The following is a 21,264-nucleotide window of genomic DNA, read 5'->3' as shown; positions in this document are numbered from 1 at the left end:
AACTATTTAAGTGAGCACTCTCTAAATGATATGGACTTATTCTTGCCCTATTTGTCTCAAACTATTAACATTATAAACATATAACAATAAAAAAGTCTGTTATCTAGTATAGCCTGTGATTATAAAAGATTTTCTAGCCGAATATCCATTAGACAGCGGATTAGTTAGCCCTAAAATCACTTTTCATTAACGCTGTTGTTTAAATGTCGTAATATACTAAGCAAGTTTGTACCTTGACATGTTAAAAAATCCTAATTGGGTGAAATTAATAATTTATACATAAATAATACGTAAGGAATTCCAGAAATAATCAGTGATATTGATTGTAATGTCGACGATGTTTTTATTATATGTTCAGATGTTCTTGTGTGATTAGTACGTTAATAGGGATTTTTTTTAAAATTCGTAAACTGAATCATTCTGGAAATTGCTTTAAAGTCTACAAATCATTTTAAGTCAGTCTCATTCATTTCAATGTGGATTCGTTCGACAATACTCTGGTTAATAAATGATGCTTTGTTATTACCATTTATTATCTAGTTTCATTTTTCCTCTGCAGAGTCTATATCACTAAAATTCGGGGTTCGATCATCGCGATGGTCACCGCACAGATAGAGCTCATTGAACAAATTTTCTGTTGTTCTATTAACCTGCAATCTCTGTTTACATCTTTCTTATTTCGACTTGTTTTTCATTTCACCTGTGCGTATTCCTTTTTCCTAATTTATCTTTTTTTGGCTCTAATTTTTATATAACGTTCTATGCGTTTCTGACTTTTACTACATCTTTTTTTATCTATCGATCGAAAGATATACTGATAACGTTTTTCGTCCATCTCTTGTATCTCGGTGGGACAACAGTAGGCTTACAAACTTACAATGCTAAAAATTCATGGTTCGATTTCCCACATTGGACAGAGCAGATAGCCCATTGTGGTTTTGCTTTATTATAAACAAACCAACCACAAATGTCTGTTTTCTCCGTGCAATAATTATAGTTCTAAATAGCAGACGTTCTTTAAATTTCACAGATCAAAAAACTTGTGGATGTAGAAGAACTCTAATGATTTTGGGTATAAAGGGTTAAAGTCACCAATTAAAGCAATATAATTCCTTTTTCATCTCGTAGGGTTCTAAACAGCACACTTTAATCACATAACAGTTGCTAATCACTCTTTCTTTCTAAATGTAATTAGTGTACTTTGCAGAGCCTCCATGCGTCTACAAACATATATATATATATATATATAATTCATTTTTTCCCCTTGCTTTTGCTGTGAATTTGTAATCAAACTTATGTATGTATGCGTTGTACTCCATTATGTAAATTTCCTGTAATGCTCCATTATGTAACTTTCCTACAATATATAATACTTGGTATACATAATTCGTGCTGTTAATTAAGAGATTAGAGGAATCCGTAGGATTCAATATAACTCTACATTGGCACCTCAACGGCAATGTGGTATGTCTACGGATTTACAACACTAGAAAGTAGATTTTTATACACATAGTGGGAACAACACAAATAACCCACTATGTAGCTCTATGCTTAATTTAAACAATAAAAAATAACGAGAGCTCCAGATTATTTGGGTATTTGATGTTATTTTGTCCTTTACTCATATTACCTATAGTAGCCTCTACTTTTACAAGCATCTTGAATATAATAGTAATGTTTCTTGGGCATTATTCTGAGTTCTCCAGTTCAGAAGCCGTATAAGATAAAAAGTTTTAGTTCTTAAAACCTAGGCCTGGCATGGTCAGATGGTTATGGTGGTCGACTGGTGTAAATGCTCGCCCTTATATCCGTGGGGGCGTTATATGCAACGGCTAGTTCCACTATTCGTTGGTAAATGAGTAATCCAAGAAATAGCGGTGTGTGGTAATGACTGGTTAGTGCGATTTCTCATCAGTAACCTTGAATAAAACAGAAAAAAAAGGTAGGCCTCTTATATCTGTGATGTTTAGTTCAGGTATATCATGCTGAGACTGTCATTTTACCCAGCTCGAATAACACGTGTTCATATAAATAGGTATTGTTAGTAATCTGTTCCGTTTACTTACCAACGAGCCACTGAGTGACATAAAAAAATAAAGAAATAAAAAAGGTAAGTCCCGGTCTTTACTTGGGTTCCACGTTTGTCATCTATTTATCAGAATAAGCCGCTTATTTACTATGTGACGTCTGTTTAAAAAAGATCAAGCGAGCTTTGACTGGATGGCTTGGGTCTTCATTTGTGTTAACGGAAGATTGTGCTGCTGTATGATATTTATAGTTAGAGAAAGAAAATTTTTTGGTATTAGATGGAGCATACGCTTCTTCTGCTAATTAATAAAGACACGTCAGCCAGTTCACTTGTGGGAGTAAAATGAACCAACTTAGTTTTAATATGTGTACAAACTTGATAGTTTATTATCTGTGTATTTCAACCAGTTAGGAAATATGTGTGACTGAAAGTAAGACAAACTACGTTACTACGATTAGAACAAGATTATTTTCAGTAGATGAAAGTATTTTGCGTTTTATTAAATTGTTTACCCTTCACAACCGCATCCATGAAATTGAATCAAAATTTTTATTAGCATTCTCGTGAAACAATTGGTTATTTTTTTGGAATAAGGCAGCATGGCCAGGTGGTTAAGGCGCTCGACTCGTAATCTGAGGTTTGCGGGTTCGAATCCTCGTCGCACCAAACTGCTAGCCCTTTCAATAATGGGGGCATTATAAAGTGCAGTTAATCCCACTCTTCGTTGGCGAAACAGAAGCCCAAGAGTTGGCGCTGGATGGTGATGGAAGCTGGCTTTCCTCTAGTCTTACATTGTTGAATTTAGGACAGCTAGCGCAGATAGCACTCGTGTAGCTTCGCTATGAAACAAGTGAAACTAATGAAACAAACAAGCTTTGGAATAATAATTATCAATAGCAGCAACAAACCTCCAACCAGTCCTGAATAATTTAGAAGAATACTGCCAGAAATGTAGAATAAATATTCTGAAAACTCAAATTCAGCAGATTTAATAAATTGAAAAAAAAGATCCACCAAAGTTATACATGAACGGATCACTTTTACAGACTGCTAAAATTTTAGGATTAACTTATGATACCAAATTAACGTGGGTACAGCATACTAACAATATCCTGATAAGAATCTGGAAAAAAGTAAATTATGCAAGAAGTAAAAATCAAGGAACATCACCTGACAATACAATAAAAATATACAAAACATACATTAGACCTATAATAGAATACACATCTCCTGTCTGGATAAACATAACACAAAAACAATTACAGAAACTACAAAAAATACAAAATTCTATCTCAACTTCAGCCTATAAAGTATCACATAGTACTTCATAAACATTCATGTACAAGTATACAAACATAGAGACAATATCTGTAAGACTCTTACACAATGCACTAAACTATTTTAATAACAATTGGCATAAAAATTATTTATTGTGTGATCTCGACAGATACTACGTACATGATGAACATAGTCCTAAGTTCTCTCTCCTATAAATATATATTTAATAAATATAAATCAAGCTGGCCACCATGCACTAGACGTTAAAACTAGTATTATTTGTTTTTCATTTTTATGTTTTATTTTTTCTTTTCCTTTCTTTTTAGTTTACTTTATTTTTTATTATTATTATTTTATTTTTCCGATAAATATATATGGAAAAAGGGAATATATATATATATATATATATACGAATAAAAGTGAAATAAAATAAAATAAAAATGGAATAAAAGTAAAATAATAATAATAATAATAAATGGATAAAGGGAAAAAAAGGGCAAATCAAGACAAGACAATGTACATGAACATTGCCCTGAAAAGGGTCGGAGTGCTGTGGGATACTCTGGCCCAAAAGCACAACAACAACAAATTCTTACTAGTAGCCGACATGAAAGCTAGGGATGGAGGAAGAGGTCTTGTGCACCTGACCCTCCTGGGTATTTGAAAATTAAACATACCCAAATACCCACAAAGAAGAAGCGAAGCGAATAATAATTTCGATATCTAAAAGGTGGCACCTTCGTTCAAATAATAATGAACTGTCTTACCAATAAAATCAGCGCTATAGTAATTCACTACACAACATGAAGTGTTAAGTTCGATTAATCAAGTTTGTAATTAACTTAATTAAGTAAATACTAACTGATACAACAAAACATCAAGATAAACCAATAACAAATTTAAATGCTCATTTCGTATTCATCTCGAAAGCTACCTCATATATTCTGTACTGAATTGGAAACTTTAAAGCCAAGTTTAAATCAATTTGTTTCAACAGCCTTCAAAACAGCGAAGGGTGTTAAATGTCAGTAAAAGTTTTCAATTACTGCTTATCATTTTGACTTCAATCAAACGTACATGTTTATATGTTTGATACCCGGAGTGAGCAGAGCACAGATATCCCATAGCATAGTGTAGCTTTGTGTTATGTATATATTAAACTTTCAAATAAATGAAAATTAAATTAGAACATAAATTTAAAATGTCTGTGTACATAAACTTGATTTTTAGATTTCGAGTTTTGCACGGAATAGAAAGAAAATCAAACTGTGCTTACAAAACAGCACCCATAGTCATATTATAAAATATAGAAGCTGATATTTTTAGTGTTGCTCTAGATGAAATACTTTAGAGATTCAAACAGAACTGTACATGTTTCCAAGTCTCTAGTTTGATCAACAGAACTCTTTGCTTGTAACTCTTTGATAAATGCAGTAAGTTAATAGTTATATAGCTATAATATCAACGAATTCGAAGTTAAGCTGTCATTTTGACTGACATATCAACCAATTTAGTAACAGTATAAACTAAACTCTTTGGCGTTAGTTTGCAAACTAAATTCGTTTATCTGTTTACTGCATATTGTATTAGGGTGTTCGTTGCATAAAATTTCATTTTTCGGATGTAGATGGACAAGATCCGATTGTCTCGAGCATTATTAACCCTCAAAAAGGCGTCGTGTCGCAATCTTGTACTGTTTGTCACTTGTCGTCCGTAAAGGACAACCGTTGGCTTCTTTTATTACCGCTTTTCTTTTTTTTTGGTTTATTTTTGTAACTAATTTGGGCTTCTGTGGTGCCAGAATATCTGGGTCTGTCTCTAGTAAAAACTGTTGACTATACACTACAATATTCCTCAAACAGACAACAACAATCACTCTTCCCAGTAGGTCATGGCATGTTTCCAAGAAGGCTATGTCTGAGATCTTGTGTGTTATCCATGTAGATTTGACTCGTATTTTAAGCGTGTTACATGAAGATCAGGGCGTGGGAAAGAAAAATACACAAAACTGGCTGAACATCGGTTATCTGGTTGAAACAAAGCTGTTAATTGAAAATTCTGTTGAATTTTGAAAATGGAAAAATTAAAGACGGCGTAATTTTTGTGTGTGAGAGAAACAGTTCTGTTAGTTGCCCCTTAACCATGGAAAAGAGAAATCGTCAAATACATAATTACAGTCTTTAGAAATATTGTAAATAGTTTGCATAAGCAATATGGTGCGAGCGATACACAATAATTAGTGTTCTGGGCTGCGAATTGAAACGCCCAAGGTTTAATTGAGAATTTATATTTAGCCATAGCATAGTGGTTCATAGACCAGCTCTGAGTTTATTTTTACTGTACAGTCCTTAAACTCATAGCTCCGTCATCTCTTGACACATTTGAGATTCAATTACAGTTCAGGACTCAGAAGGTCAAACCCTTTCGGTTGATGTATTTTACTACATCCAAGGTTTTGCAGATTAATTTACTTTCACACTTCCTTTAAAAGAATTTCAGGTTGTGGGTAGAAAAGTAAAGATCCTGATGAGTAATAAGTTATAATCGAATATATGTGCGCCCCACACTTGGTATTGCGGGCATATAAAACTATAGTTAATAAAAAGAAAAAGTCCTATAGCGTAATTTACTTTAATTCTTCTAAAATAATTTCAAGTACCGCGACTATTGAAGATTGTCTATATTTAATCCAGTTATTCGCTTTGAAAGAGACGAAAAAAAAAGACCTTGAAGCGACGGATACGACGGATACTGCTGACTTGCTATTCTCTCTCTGGTCAGCTGTTGAAAGTTAAGGACGGTTACGAAAACAGAAAACAACTCTTGTATTAGCCTATTAGCCCATGTGCGATAAGGGTTCCATTCTGATGGAAAACACCAATGCATATCGTAAACAATACAAATTAATATTATTATTTTACAAAACATAAAATGTGCACAAAACACCAGTGTATGGCCCAACTTGCAATCGCGTTGAAATAGTATAAAACTAATCAGCATTGTATTATAAACGTCAGTAGCATTTTGTTATTTTAATATACATTGTTTTCGTAACACATTTCGTTACCATACTGACACAGTTTTAGACAGGCACATGCATGCATGTGTATTGTAAATGCTAGCATCATTTCTCTGTTTTGATATACGCTGTTTCCGTAACACATTTCGTTATCATAGTGGCATAGTTTTATACAGACGCGTACATACATGTGCATTGTTTTTGTCGAACTTAATTTTCTTATCGTAGTTAGTATGGTGTCACTAAAGGGCAAAATTCACTAGCTTCCAGCGAATGGAGGTCATGGGAAAAATTTAGATGACGGGAAGGAGGGAAGAGGTGAATTTCTTTATCTTGCTTTAACACACTCTTGAAAATTTGAACGACGAAACATGTTTTATCTTTCAATTTACTGTAAAAAATATTTAGGTTTGAATAGACTTTAGAAAACAATCAAAAATCGTTTAATATTATTAGAAATACGTCCCAATCAAAAATTTAATAGCATTTTTTGGATTATTTTAATAACTGTTAATAGGGTAAGATGGAATCTAAAATAGTTTTATAAGTCAGATAAGAAGAGCATCACATAAACATATTTGATGAAGCCATAACTGTCACACTCTAGACTAAGGCTAAAATTAGGTTTAGTTTTGCCTTGAGACGCGACAGTTTCGAGGTGTAATGTGCTACTCCTAGAGAAAAAAAAATGACTTCATAATAAGGAGCTGATTATAAAATTGGATGTCCCAGACGTTCAGTTATTTTATCATGAAATTGCGATGTGTTTTTGTGGCACTGACATATAGGTATTAATACAATATCTGCATGTCTCGGAACCTACTATTAGCTAATTGGTCTAAAAACAGGAACATAACTGGCTTGTGTATAAATGATAAAGTGCCTTTTTACAATGATTTAAAGGACTCCATCAACACTCATGGTTTTCATTGGCTTGCACGCTGTTTTCTTTTTAAACCACTTAAGAGGGCACATGGGCCCGTCTAATCATGTTTTTTATTTCATTAAAAATACGTTACAGTTATTTTGTGTCTGCATATAAAAGTTATATTTATTATTTTTCGAAGAAATTAATTGCATGCAACAAAAATCATCATTTCTGCATACGTATATATTTTATGGAGTTGACCCGAGCGTGTCTTAACATATAATGTGCAGAACTATGAAGTCGAGGGTCCAACATTCGCGTTCTGTTGCTGCGAAATTTCCCTCTACACTTTAGGGCCTTGAATATGTTATAAAATAGATGGTGAAAACTCTACAACTTGATTAGGATACCCATAGAGTTGTCAGTGGGCAATGTTGCACTCTCTCTAGCCTAACAACTAAAAATTAAGGATAGCCAGCGCATACAGCCTTTATGTAACTTCGCATTAATATTCAGAACAAGCACAGTAACAGATATATACGCCATTTTTGTTACCAGTCTTGACAAAAACAGTTATTGCTCTTTCATGTTTTTCTGTAAGCATTTCTAAAAACTCTATGGTTGTTTTTACTTTGTAATGCACAGACGGCACTTTTCAGTTTCAGAGTACAAATTATTTCCTATAGAACGTAGACGCAACAGATAACAAATGAACTTGAAATAAATCTTCTTTTGCAGAACGATATAGATATCGGACGTACATTATTTTACAAACAAAATAATTCTATATCGAGAAACTGGAATTAACGTAATTATTTCCCACGAAATTTGCTTTTCAGTAATTATATTTTATATTCCTTTTTGTACATTTCAAGATTAAATTCTCATTCATTTTTAGGGTGCTATCAGTTACAAAACAACAAAAATACAAAACTAAATACGAATGAACTCAAAAGGACTCGAACCTTTTCGGATGAGATGAATTCGAAACGATACTTGAGTTTTTCTCTGCAATAGACAGTTGCCGTCTTTTTTCTGAATGTTCTTCAGCATAATCGGTGTTTATGTCTCGATCTAAGGAGATATACGATGTGAGTGTAGTAGATCGATAAAAGTATATTTAATTGTAGTTTAAGTGAAATGTAAGAAAAGTAGTTTTGATACGGCACAAAATATCATCCGTTATGCAGCACTAAATTTTCTGCAACCATTTCTAAATTAGATTATTTTAAAATGCCACGCTTGGTTCCGATTTAATATTGTGCATAGAAGATGTTTCGATATACATCCTTATATACATTGTAGTTACCAAGAAGTGGTTATTGAAAAAAGCGAATGAAGTTCTCCACATCTAATTTGATGATATACAAGGGGTAATTCTCTGAAAAAGAATAAAGTATACTTTTATAAATGCCAGTTTCAAACTTACTCCTTGCCAGTAAGTGTTATCAGATAGCTACACGAGGGCTATCTGCGCTAGCCGTCCCTAGTTTAGCAGTGTAAGACTAGAGGGAAGGCAGCTAGTCACCACCACCTACCGCCAACTTTTTGGTTACTCTTTTACCAAGGAATAGCGGAATCGACCGTCACAATGTAACGTCCTCGTGGCTGAAAAGGCGAACATATTTGGTGTGATCGGGATTCAAACCCGTGACCCCCAGATTACGAGTCAAGTGCCTTAACCATCTGGCCATGCCGAGCCTGCTAAATCAGTATTAATACTGGACTATTTGGAAATGCGTCCTACAACATAGTGTTTTGAGTTATGGAATTTTTTCTTTTTTATAAATTTGATGATAAGTAGTAACTAAGAATTTGTGAGAGTTTAGTGACTGCTACAACTGCTGTTTTAAACCATCAGAATTCAGGTTTTCCTGTGTCCCTTCACACTGCAGGTTTCTTGTTGTGATTAGAAAAATCGTCTTATCTGCATCTCAGAACGGCTGGTATGGGTATTAACACTTTTACTAATAAAGCAGAGAACAACGTTTTCAGCCATTCCGAGATACATTTTTATTTCAAGTGGGTTTCCCTTAATCAAGAATCGCAGATGTTTTACAAACTATTAATTGATTTCTTTAAGGATTTTTCAAGTTGGTACCATTGTTAAAATGTACGTTTGGAGGATTTTAATGGTGGGATTATTTAAGCTTATGCTTTATTATGGTAATATAGTTATGAAAAGTGAAAGTTGATCAGGGTTCGAAATATATTATGTAAAGATCAGTACAGAAACTAAGTCTATATTTTTATCTGTTGAATAAAAAATGAGAACTAGAAATATGTCATCTCTTAATAGGTTTTACTTCCTCAGAAAACCTATACATTTTTATGTGTGTTTTAACAGTGGCTGCCTCGTTTTGATCTTACGACTTCAATGAATAGCTATGTAACTTTATGTAGGTGGAACTCCCCCTACAAATAAATTATTACTGAGTTGGGTTGAGCACCAGGTAGCAGTTCTATGAGTTACGCCGCCAGGTGCTGACTTTTCATGTGGTAGTCTGCTGCCTTGAAAAACCTGTTAACCGCGTTTCGGGATTTATCAATACATAGCTAAGGTTTCGTTAAAGTATTGTTACGAAAATAATTGTTAACGTGCTAAACACTCTGAAATTAACGTTACTGCAATATGGAATGGGATTTATAAACAGGAACAAACTGGACAAGTTAAGCATAAGAATCATATTATGTTGTTTTAAAATGTGGAGTTCAGTTATTCTAGCTTTTAATTTTGAATCATCCGCAGATGGCTACGAAAACTATAAAGTCAAGAAACCATTTCCAGCCGAATCTTATTTAGAGCATACATTTATTGAGTTATAACTAAATAGTGTAAGTAAATCAGTATATATTTGTTTGTTTAATTTCTTTTAATGTCCATAACTCCACAGAAATGTTGTATTTGGATCATTTTAGTTTTGAAACATTACCGTTGATTTCAATATGTTTTATGACCGTAGACAAGGTGGATTCTGTTCTTAAAGAACGTGAACATTGGGAAGCTTTACTGAACAATAAGAGAACAAGACGAAGACGTTCCGTAAGCCTGGAAAGAAATGTGGAAACGTTAGTGGTGGCGGACAAGGTGATGATGGACTATTACTCCAATGAAGACATTGAAACATATATTCTGACTATAATGAACATGGTGAGAGATGTTTATACGAAACTTTTGAAAGACTAAGAAAGAAACAGCTTATTAATTATCATGTCATTTTTATATCATTTTAAATTTATTTATACATCACTGAGATTTAAAAAAAAACAAACTCCTTGTTTATTCTCGCTTTCTTAGGCCTAAGCTCTGGGTTTGTGACAAAATTCAAACTGATTACTAGCTTAGCGGTACTTACTGTAATGTGACACACGCATCTTTATCACACGACAAGCAACCAATCTTAATTTACATACACTATATGCGTTCATCAGAATGCAGAAGGAAGTAACCGTAATGCTATAAGGTAAGTTTATCAGTAATAATAAACAAATAGTAAGATAAGCTTATCAGCACAAAACAAACAAAAGTGATAACATTACAATACAGATTGATCGTCAAACAATAAACAAGAACAATAATACAGGGTTGAACATGTTTTCTTAAATCGATATTTATTTATAAGGTTAGAAAATTACGTGATGATTACAGCCAATATATAGTCACGGTGGGACGAAGTGTATCGAAACTTTATTTTGGCACTGTTTGCGTCACGCAGACACTGTGATGCCACTGAAAACATATCGCTTTTGGGGAGGGCAACAGTCCTTTCCAAAATAAAATATTCATACACTCGAATCATAAAGGTAAGTTTATATCGCGGATTTCAAACATAAAAGACGGGGACAACCCTTGTACTTAATTACACCGGCAAATAAAGTAACATAGATCAACTTGGGAAACCTGGACCATCCAGAAAGAGAGTTTCTACAAGTCGTATTCCACTCCTAAGCAAATTCCAAAGATGAAAATCCACGAATATAAAAGGCAGTGGCAAATGGTGTTCAAGTGTATCAGCCAATAGTATGCAACATAATAAAGAAAACAAGGCCAATAGAGTATGGATTAACCAAGGTATTAGAAAGGTATTGCCTGATTACTCTATCAGGCAATAGTATGCAACATAATAAAGAAAACAAGGACAATAGAGTATGGATTAACCAAGGTATTAGAACACAGGTTCGTCAGCATACAGCAAACAAAAGTGATAATATCAAAACACAGGTTCGTCAGCATACAGCAAACAAAAGTGATAATATCAAAACACAGGTTCATCAGCACATACAACAAACAAGAGTGATAATATCAAAACACAGGTTCATCAGCACATACAACGAACAAGAGTGATAATATCACAGTACAGGTTCATCAGCAGATACAACAAACAAGAGTGATTACATCAAAACACAGGTTCATCAGCATACAAAAAACGAGAATGATAACATTAGAATACAGGTTCATCAACATACAACAAACAAAACGATAAGACAGGTTCATCAGTTCACAGTGTATCTCAGTTATTATTATTCCACCTAAGTTCATCTCTACTTTAAAAGAAAACCTGATACTAAACGTAAGGCAGGTTTGTCACGCACACACTCAAAAGTTCGACAGCAAGTTAATCTACACGCAAAACAAAAGTAAGAGCTGAATTACTGTTATAAAGATCAGCATACAGTTCCTGATATTAAAGTTCAGCTTATGTTATATTCGCTATAATCCTTGAGTAACACGGTGCTAGTGTAGATACATTGAAAAGCACTATGGCAGTGTGTGTGTGACTACAGTTTTATAATCCAAGTCCATCCTCTTCCCCTTCTCAACAATTCTGTTTATTTTCACCATCACGAAGAATGTACGAAAATATATTTCTAATATAGTATAGTGTTCTGTGCCTGTTTATCATCTAAATATAATTTCATTTTGGTTCGTTCGTAACTAGGTTATTTGCAAAATAACACTATGTAACAGAATTTTTACTTTTTCTTGTTCCTGGGCAGAAAGTGTTATTTCCCAGTTGCTTATGCCTTAAGTAAATGGTGTGTGTTTGTGTGTTTTTTTATAGCAAAGCCACATCGGGCTATCTGCTCAGCCCACCGAGGGGAATCGAACCCCTGATTTTAGCGTTGTAAATCCGGAGACATACCGCTGTACTAGCATCGTACAAAGTAAATGGAAAATACCTATTTTTTTCTCTTCAAACTTTGCTTTCGTGACCTGGGAACGTATAACGAAAACATGATGGGAGACTATATTTGGGGGCTGATACATGAAAGTGATTTACATTACAGTCGCAAATCTCGAGAAACTACTCACTTCTAAGCATTTTATTTATTTTTGTATAACTTTAGTATAAATACATGTAAATCTTGATTTATATGTTGTTTTATTCAGACTTTATGTAAACGAAAATGTGCGAATTTGCCCATTTTTTTCATATAAAATAGGTTAATTTCTAAATTTTATTATCCAGAACACAAAATCAAAGTTTGAAGGGAAAATTGCCATTTTCTGTACTTTTACAACACAAGCAATTAAGAAATAACACATACTGTTCAGGAACAGAATTGGTGTTACACAACGTAATTATTAACCCTGAAATGTCACTGAGTCATTTTCACTTTGTGGCGGTCACTGTTTTGATTCCACAGTTTTAAACTGAATCCGTAAGTCTCGTTGCATCAGGGGGTTGTACAATTAGTTTATGAGCACAATATTTTGGAAGACGCGCCATAATGTAGGTACTTCAAGCCCAAACTAAACGTGTTTCCTGTGCTTTAAAGCTTTAAGTTGAGACCCTGAGTACAACCGCACGTTTATGAGACCTTGAACGTTTGTTCTCATGATGCGATTCGCTAGGGGGTAAGGTGGTGATGGTCCAAGGCCATTTCAACGTTAGTGAATGTATACATACCTATAACTACCGAAATAATGGGCCTGTGCGAACGTTACATGAGTTATACGTAAGTAACTATCTATCCTTTCTAACAGGAGTAGCTCTATCTCTACTTGTGTAACAGTTCAGCGGATTAATATAACATATTAGTAATATAAGTTGGATCCCTTCTTTTGCTGTTTTATAGGGAAAGGTTTAGTAGTAACGTAATGTAAGAAAAAAAGCACATCAAAAACAAGTTATCACAAATATTGATGTTTACAGCAGGTGGTGTTGTAAGCAGAGGGATGGATTAGCACAACATCTAGTTTAACGAAATACCTTGTTCCCACTTCCCTGGTGGCATAGCGGTAAGTCTGAGAGCTATTAACGCTAAAAATCGTGTTTTGGTGCAGCGGTAGGCACAGAAAAGATAACACGTTGCGCAAGTTTGTGCTTCACAACAAAGAAAGAAAAATGAAACATTTTATGAACATTAACGATAATGCTGCGGTGAATCTGAAATGTTCGTTAAATGTATTACTTAACGCAGTTCGTTTTTTTTAAAATTTTTTTAGCTTATTATGAATATGAGCAAAACCTTTAATACTTAATATTGGTATAAAATAGACTTCTAATGAACGGGCTAAAGAAAACAAAATCTGTATTTGGACTTCCATGAATTAACTGTTAGGTGCTCACTTGTTTACTGCTGACTGTAAAAGGTTTATCCTGCTCCTTCCTTCTGAGAAATAACTCATGTTATTATCTGGTGTGTCACAACATTTCACCAAAAGGATACAGACGCATTTTTGTTATATATATAGTTGTTACCAAGTGCCCTAGCGTACACCAGTTTCGTTTTAAATCTAGGTCTAAGGTCAACAGTGTAATGTTTACTGATTTGGTATGAAATTCTATTGAAGTGGTAGGGAAACTGAGCTGGTTTTTCTTGGCCAGTGAAAGCGATCGCCGACAAGAAGTGGGTCGTTTCATACCCGCTGTTTCAAATATGTAACACACATCCACAGAGATATACGATTTTGTACGCGGTTTTCTAACTGCTAAAGGCGTGGGTCCAACTGAGCAGGAAGACCCAAGAAGAACTACATCTTACAACAGTGCAATTGTAAACTGGAAGCCTCCATCACGGACTCTGTAACCATTTTTCAATATTATTGATATGTGAATGTTTAGCCTACGCATATGAGAAGTTTCATAAACACACGCACACGCAGGTCATAGTTTCATTAGTGAACTCAACGCAACCAGTCTTGTCTCCTGTACGTATACACACACAGTTTGTAAGCCTTATATGTAACATTAATGCAAATTCCAACCCTATATTTCTCGCTGTTTAGTCGTGGCCCATCAAATACGTTGTCATATTTCTCGAGTTATTAGACAGCACTAGTTTGTTTTGCGTTGTTTAGTTACTTAAACGAAGTAATGAATTGCAAATTAGAATAATATCATAAATTTTTTAATAAGTTGTTTTTTATACATTTACCTAAAAGTGATAACACAAGCAATACACTTACAATTTTTATTTGTTCTCATGGACGACTACAGAAACGTTTCCAAGAGGTGGAGGGTGGAAAGTGTTGTGAAATTGTGCAGTGAATGAAAAAACAACAACTTGTCAACACATATAGGCAAGCTGAATAAATGAAGAAAGAGTTGTATTTCTCTTTTCCCCTGAGGATTCTTATATTTTTTCTTATTATAAAGGTATTTATGGTAAAGAAATGAAGCAGTGCATGCTATATAATTTTGAAAAATGGCTTCAGAAACTGGCACATTTTAAATTTGTTGAGAAAAATCGATAAATTATATAATAGACTGTTTTATACACTGCATGCAAAAAGGACGTCATCTAAAGCGCATGCATCGATAGGTAAGTTGCCGTTCTTGTGAAAAAACTGAAATATTTAAACAGACAACGTTTACAGAATGTTATCTGAATTAACACTAACACTGTGGCTGTGGAATTATAACGCTAAAAATCGAGTTTTGATACGTGTGGTTAGCACAGTCCAAATAACCTCTTGAGTTTTAACTGAACACAAACAAGAAATACTGTACTAACGCATTGTTAATATATTTTTGAGTTTGCTCCTGGTGTATCAGCAATAAGTCTGAAGGTTTACAACGATAAAAATCTGATTTCGATACTTGTAGTGGGCAGATCACAGATAATCCATTGTGTAGCTCTGTGCTTGAAACACACACACAAACCTAACAACATGTTGAAGTCCTTTTTGAAGGACGGTGCTGCCCTCAAGTGGACTTTAAAACATGTACTGACTTCACTGAAATGTTTTCTATAGCGTTGTTCAATAATTTTATCAGACATTTATTGCAAATTCTTTCCCCTAAAGCTCTCACGAAAGTCAAATGTAAGTCAGTAGGCTTATAACATTAAATATCAGGTTTTGAAATCCGCAATGGGGAGAACCATAATGTAATTTGGTGCATTAAAATAAACCATCCATTTTTCCTTTCTTCAAAAATGTCATGGAAAACATTCTACGACTGAAGTTGAACACAATGATACAAAGGATTTAGCAAAAGCATCATATCAAAATCACGACATAGACAATCCATTTCGGTTTCCTACTGCATAAACAGAGAGTAAACCGTATACTTTACTTGGGAATGCTATTTTATTACAATTATGGAAAAAACAAGTGTGGTTAATAAACAGTTTAAGTTTATTCTTATCCATTATATATAATAGGAATGCTCTGGCTTATTGGTTAACTATTTCGATTTGTTCTCGAGAGGTTGCGAGTTCGGGGATTACCCTTTTCTCCTCGTTGTATCATTAACCAATAAGTCTTCAGTTGGCTGGTCAGAAACGTAGCTAGCTACATAAAAGATTGGGGGCTTGTGTCCCAAGACGCAGCCACTACTGCCAATAGCTAGCAGAAAATTACAATAGAATATATTATAGTTAATGTACTTCTAAGAAGTTATGAATGAAAAAAAAATTAATTAAAAATCGATGGTTACTTTTTTAAACTAACTATACTATAGTTCAGAATAACTGGCGAACTAGCAAGTCACTAATTATATTCTGAGAGTGGGTTAAGTAACCACAACGGGAGAAAACTGCATCAGTAATTTTAAGAATTTGTGAGTGACAGTAAAGAATAACATGTCAAAAGAAGATTGTTTGTTTATTTTTTTAATTTCGCGCAAAGCTACTCGAGGGCTATCTGCGCTAGCCGTCCATAATTTAGCTGTGTAAGACTAGAGGGAAGGCAGCTAGTCATCACCACCCACCGCCAACTCTTGGGCTACTCTTTTACCAACGAATAGTGGGTTTGGCCGTCACATTATAACGTACCAACCGCTGAAAGGACAAGCATGTTTAGGGCGACGAGGATTCGAACCCGCAACCCTCAGATTACGAGTCGAACGCCTCAACCCAGATGGCCATACGGGGCCGCTTGAAGAAGATAGATTCAGAGCTATGTGTAATAATAAGTCGTGGTAAGAGCCTTATACCTTGTAATACGGAAACCTGAGCCAAGTGCCAGTGCTCTGCACCTTTCAGGCACAGAACAGCTTTCACTTTCGTCTTCATCTCTTCCAGTGCCACGGCGGTGTGTCTGCTGACTTACAACGATGTAAACCGGGTTTCGATACCCGTGGTGTGCATAGCATGGACAACCCTTTAAGTAGCCTTGTGCTTAACTTCGAACAGACTATTAAGGGTTTAACTTCCATCCATTTTAAGCTTTATAAAAATAAACGACAATCGAAAGTTGCAACGTCATAATTATCACAAGGCAACAGCCATTGTTAATCACTCTTTCAATTAATGTTTTCACGAAGAAAGGTAAATGATTGGTCATTCAACATGTACTATATCGTCTTATTAGTCGCACGAAAGTGAAACATAGAATTAAACGTACTTCTCACTGCTCCTGACTCGTAGTTGGATTTCAGACTCAGTAAAATTATTACTATATTTTCTGGTTGTTTTTATACAACAGTTCAGGTAATTATCTTCCAGTTTGATGAACTGTAGTCTTGTGTCGTGCTGGTTGAAGCAGTATCATTGTTAATATGCTTGAATATTTAAGTTAACAATCTCGAAATGGTTTAGTATAATAACCAGTTCTCATGGTTAATAATTATATAAGCTAACTTTACTGTAAGTCATTATCCGCAATACCAACTCTTTATCTATCTCTCTTTTGGTTTTTTAAGTTTACTCTTAGTCAAAGATATGTATGACAAGCTAACAACATCAAACTGTTTTTAGTTTTCTTAATTAGGAAGTGTTTCGATGTTGCTTTCAAAGGAATCGCTGCACATTAGCTGTAAATGGAATGATTTAAACTACTAATTCTCAAGATAAATTTGTTGTGTATTACATATCATCTTACTATGCTGGATCGTCGATTTTGTTTTGGATTTCAGATTAGTTTTGTTGTCTTTTCCACAGGCGAGCTATCTTATATTAGTTTCAACTTGATGTTTTTAGATGTGTACTCGTATTTATTAATTATTGTTTCCTTGTTCGTGTTTAGGAGTGACAGGCAGTCACCAGTGCATTCGGGAACCAATTAAAACATGTTTTACTGGTGACGGAAGACTGTTATAGTATCTCGTCTTGTTTATGTCTGTTCTTTTAACACACAAACCACGGACATATTTGGTTTGTTTAATTCAAAACTAATATTGATGTGGACAGTTTTTGAGCACAAATGTCTCAGCTTCATTTCGCTGGGTTGCTTGAAGAATTACGCGTGAACATATAACAAAAAATAACATGTTTTAAATGTAAATTGGTAAAGTGTGTCCTCAGTTCGTCTGACGCATTGCGATCATTTTTCGTAACGAATTTCTCAACAACTAAACCGCATGTAAGACGTAATTTATCATGTCCAATTGATATCAGTTCTGCACTGGTTTAATTGCGGTAACTTTGTTTGCCAAAGACCTCCCGATGTTCTAGTTGGTGTTTTAAAGAAAACGAAGATCGGGTGTAATTGGAGACTGTTAAATGCACATTAACCGAGCACATTATGTATTTCTGAAGTTAAATAAAGTAAAAAGAACAGGACAAACAAAAGTTAAAAAGCATCAAACAAGAGCTCGCATATGATTTTGTTACGTTGCATGACATTTTTTTTCCATTACTTCATGGGCTTTCTCGCCTGTTCTAATTGAAGCAGTTGACGAATCAGTTCAGTAAACAAAAACTGTCATCCGCCGACTTTCATGCTTACTTCAAGGTTTAACCGTCGGTAAGAATAATATTCGCGTGAAGAAGGTAGATATTTTATTGTAAATGTTTTTGTGCAGGACATTTAAAAATTATTTTCATGTTATTTTATCATGGGATTGAGGTAATTGACCTGTGAATTATGAATATTTTTCATCTGGCTTTCTTTACTTCTTCCTTAATCTATACATGTGGCTAGCTCTTTTCTTTCTTCAAACCAAACTCATGTTTTGTTTGTTTTGAATTTTCGCGTAAATCTACACGAGGGCTATTTGCGCTAGCTGTCCCTAATTTATCAGTGTAGACTAGAGGGAAGGCAGCTAGTCATCACCACCCACCGCCAATTCTTGAGCTACTCTTTTACCAGCGAATAGTGGGATTGATCGCACATTATAACATCCATCACGGCTGAATGGGGGAACATGTTTGGTGCGACGGGGATTTGAACCTTCGCCCCTCGGATTAGGAGTCGAGCGCCTAACCACCTGGCCTTAGGGGCATGATTCAGTGTTTATGCATTTACCACAGTTAAACGTGCTAAAACATGGGCTGTCAAGTAATAAAGTCACAAACTAAGTAAATACAATTTGCTGTGTTTCACCATTGCGAGAAGTGTAGTGTTAAAAACTCACTTTTGTGGTTTAAATAAGGGGAAGTAAAATACTTTAGGACTCATAGTATGTTTTGATTGGAAGGCTAAGCTCATTTTAGAAGGTTACTAAGCTATTAGTTCTTCACAAGGATGGTAAAGTACAACAACAAAAAAAGAGTGATACAAATCGATAGTTCTGACTATTAATAAAAACCTGATCTTGTGTTAGTGTTTCTCCATGTCGGTCACAGGAAAGCACAATAATAGAATTCTATAAAGTGCTGCTTTAAAGTTGTGAACAGAATCACTGAGATACTTTGGCCAGATAAACATCGGCATAGGTGTTTATAACAAATAGAAAAGTAACCAGTTTTCAACAATTTTAACAACAAATTTCGGGTTGTCCGCCCCCACTTCTATAGGGGTTTAGCTTCGCAGGGAGGCACACAAACAGAAAGGAAGAACGATGCTGCACAAACAAAGAGAATAAAATTGGAGCACCATCTTCTGGAATTTGTCGTACTTAAGATGGTGTATTGTAAAATAGGCTTAAAGTAATAGGGTCAAGCAGTTTAAACACAGATAAAGTCTTTATATGAATATATATATATATGTATGTGTGTGTGTGTGTGTTATGTTTTTATTCTTTATACTGATTTTCTCAAATAAAAGTGAACCGTGCATTGATCCTCTTAATTATTCATAAATAAATGTACCAGCAGTCTAGAGCACTAATTAAGTTGAATGTGGGTTTACATAAAACGCTTCTCACTCACTATACGTCTGTTATGCCGCTTCCTTGTTACAGTAAATCTGAAGACCACCTCTAAAGCTATTAACCACCCAAGATCGCGCGTTTGGAAAAAAAAAAAAAAAAAAACCCGGCTAAGACATAAAGACACGATTGTGATGACGCCACACACGCGTTTTACAGAGAGTAACTTAGCTATAAATTAGGATTTTAATGTACTATTTTCGATTACCGCTTTTCATTCATTTGATATTCAAACTGGCAGTAAGTTCACAGCTGCGAGGTGCAGTACTGTTGGGCTTCACACAGAATTTCGTTTGCATGACAAACTAAAACGAAACTTTATAAAAACGAATCCAACAACAATAACATATTTGTTTTACTAACCACCTTCTGTTGTATTTTTAAAATCTAATTTTAAGGACACTAACGAATCCATACAGCTGCGTGTTTGTTTATTTCTACAATGTACAGTCCAGTCTAGTATCATTATATGATTTTATTTAGACAGCTGTCTCGCATTTCGTACCGTTTAGTTGGATAATAAAATGCTTTGGAACTTCCAACCAAGCCGTTCATGTTACTAAAAGGTCATGTAGGATAAAAAAAATAAATAAACACCAAAATAAGAAGCCTCTCCCTGGTCACAGTGGTGCAGCGGCATTTCTGCAGACTGATAATGCAAGAAACCGGGTTTTGATACCCATGAAGGGCAGAGCACAGACAGCCCATTGTGTAGTTTGTGCTTAATTACAACGAACCGACTAAAACCAGAAACACGATGACTCAGTCGCTACTGGAAGGTATACCCTCCCTCTGAATGGGTGAATTAGATTACATGTTCACATAAATCAATTTTTATAGCTGTAATGCGTGATAAAACATACCAAATTAACTTCTTTTATTACCATTTTAACTAGCTTAAAAAATAACAAAAAACCTTTAAAGACCTTATGACACTTTAGAGGTGGTTATGGAGTTCAACTCACTATCTGGTAGTCGTGCTTTCGAACCCCTGTCACAGAACATGCTCGCCTTTCTAGTCGTTGGTTTGCTATTAGCATCGATCAGTCCGACTATTCGTTGGCAAAAGAGGAGTCCAAGAGTTGACGGTGTTGACTAACTGCCTTTCCTCCAGTTTATCACTGCTTTTCTGTCTGGCGCAGACAGTCTTCGAGTGGCTTTACGTGAAATTTAAAATAAACTTTAACTCCAATCCTCGTGACTGTGAGAGAGAAGCCCCTGGTCTTTAAACTGAATACTTCCAATGTTATTCGTTCTTTTCGTATGATGGTTGTTTAGTTTTTACAACTGTTTAAATTTGTTAGTCAAACGCTCCAAAATGTTAGCTGTCAAAATGACATATTTATTAAGTTAATTCACCTATATGACTGGTTGTGCTAAGAAAATAACATTAACCAACAACTAAAACTGCCATGACAACTGAAAGACCTTGTTTAAATTGTTAGAAAGTGCCTTAATCAGTGGTATGTGTAATTAATGAATTAATATTATAGCTCAGTAACTATTGGATACGTTAATCAATAGATGTAACGGTAACTATCGGATACGTTAATCAATAGCTGTTACGGTAACTATCAGATACGTTAAT

General features: G+C 34.7%; 1 protein-coding gene across 2 annotated transcripts in view; it reads left to right on the top strand.

The window, feature by feature from the left end:
- Nucleotides 1-21,264, top strand: part of LOC143240431 (A disintegrin and metalloproteinase with thrombospondin motifs 6-like) — a 118,431-nt gene that overhangs the window by 47,487 nt on the left and 49,680 nt on the right. Inside the window, exon 4 of one of the 2 annotated variants that reach the window (XM_076482853.1) lies at nt 10,158-10,345. In XM_076482853.1, the coding sequence (XP_076338968.1) occupies nt 10,158-10,345 (188 nt within the window). Of the gene's footprint in view, nt 1-10,157; nt 10,346-13,027; nt 13,156-21,264 lie in introns of those variants that run through there. The other variant, XM_076482855.1, reaches the window with a different exon arrangement.

Source organism: Tachypleus tridentatus, chromosome 13 (genome assembly GCF_004210375.1).
Source record: "Tachypleus tridentatus isolate NWPU-2018 chromosome 13, ASM421037v1, whole genome shotgun sequence".
Lineage (NCBI taxonomy): Eukaryota > Metazoa > Arthropoda > Merostomata > Xiphosura > Limulidae > Tachypleus > Tachypleus tridentatus.
This window is presented reverse-complemented; position numbering and strand designations above follow the sequence as displayed.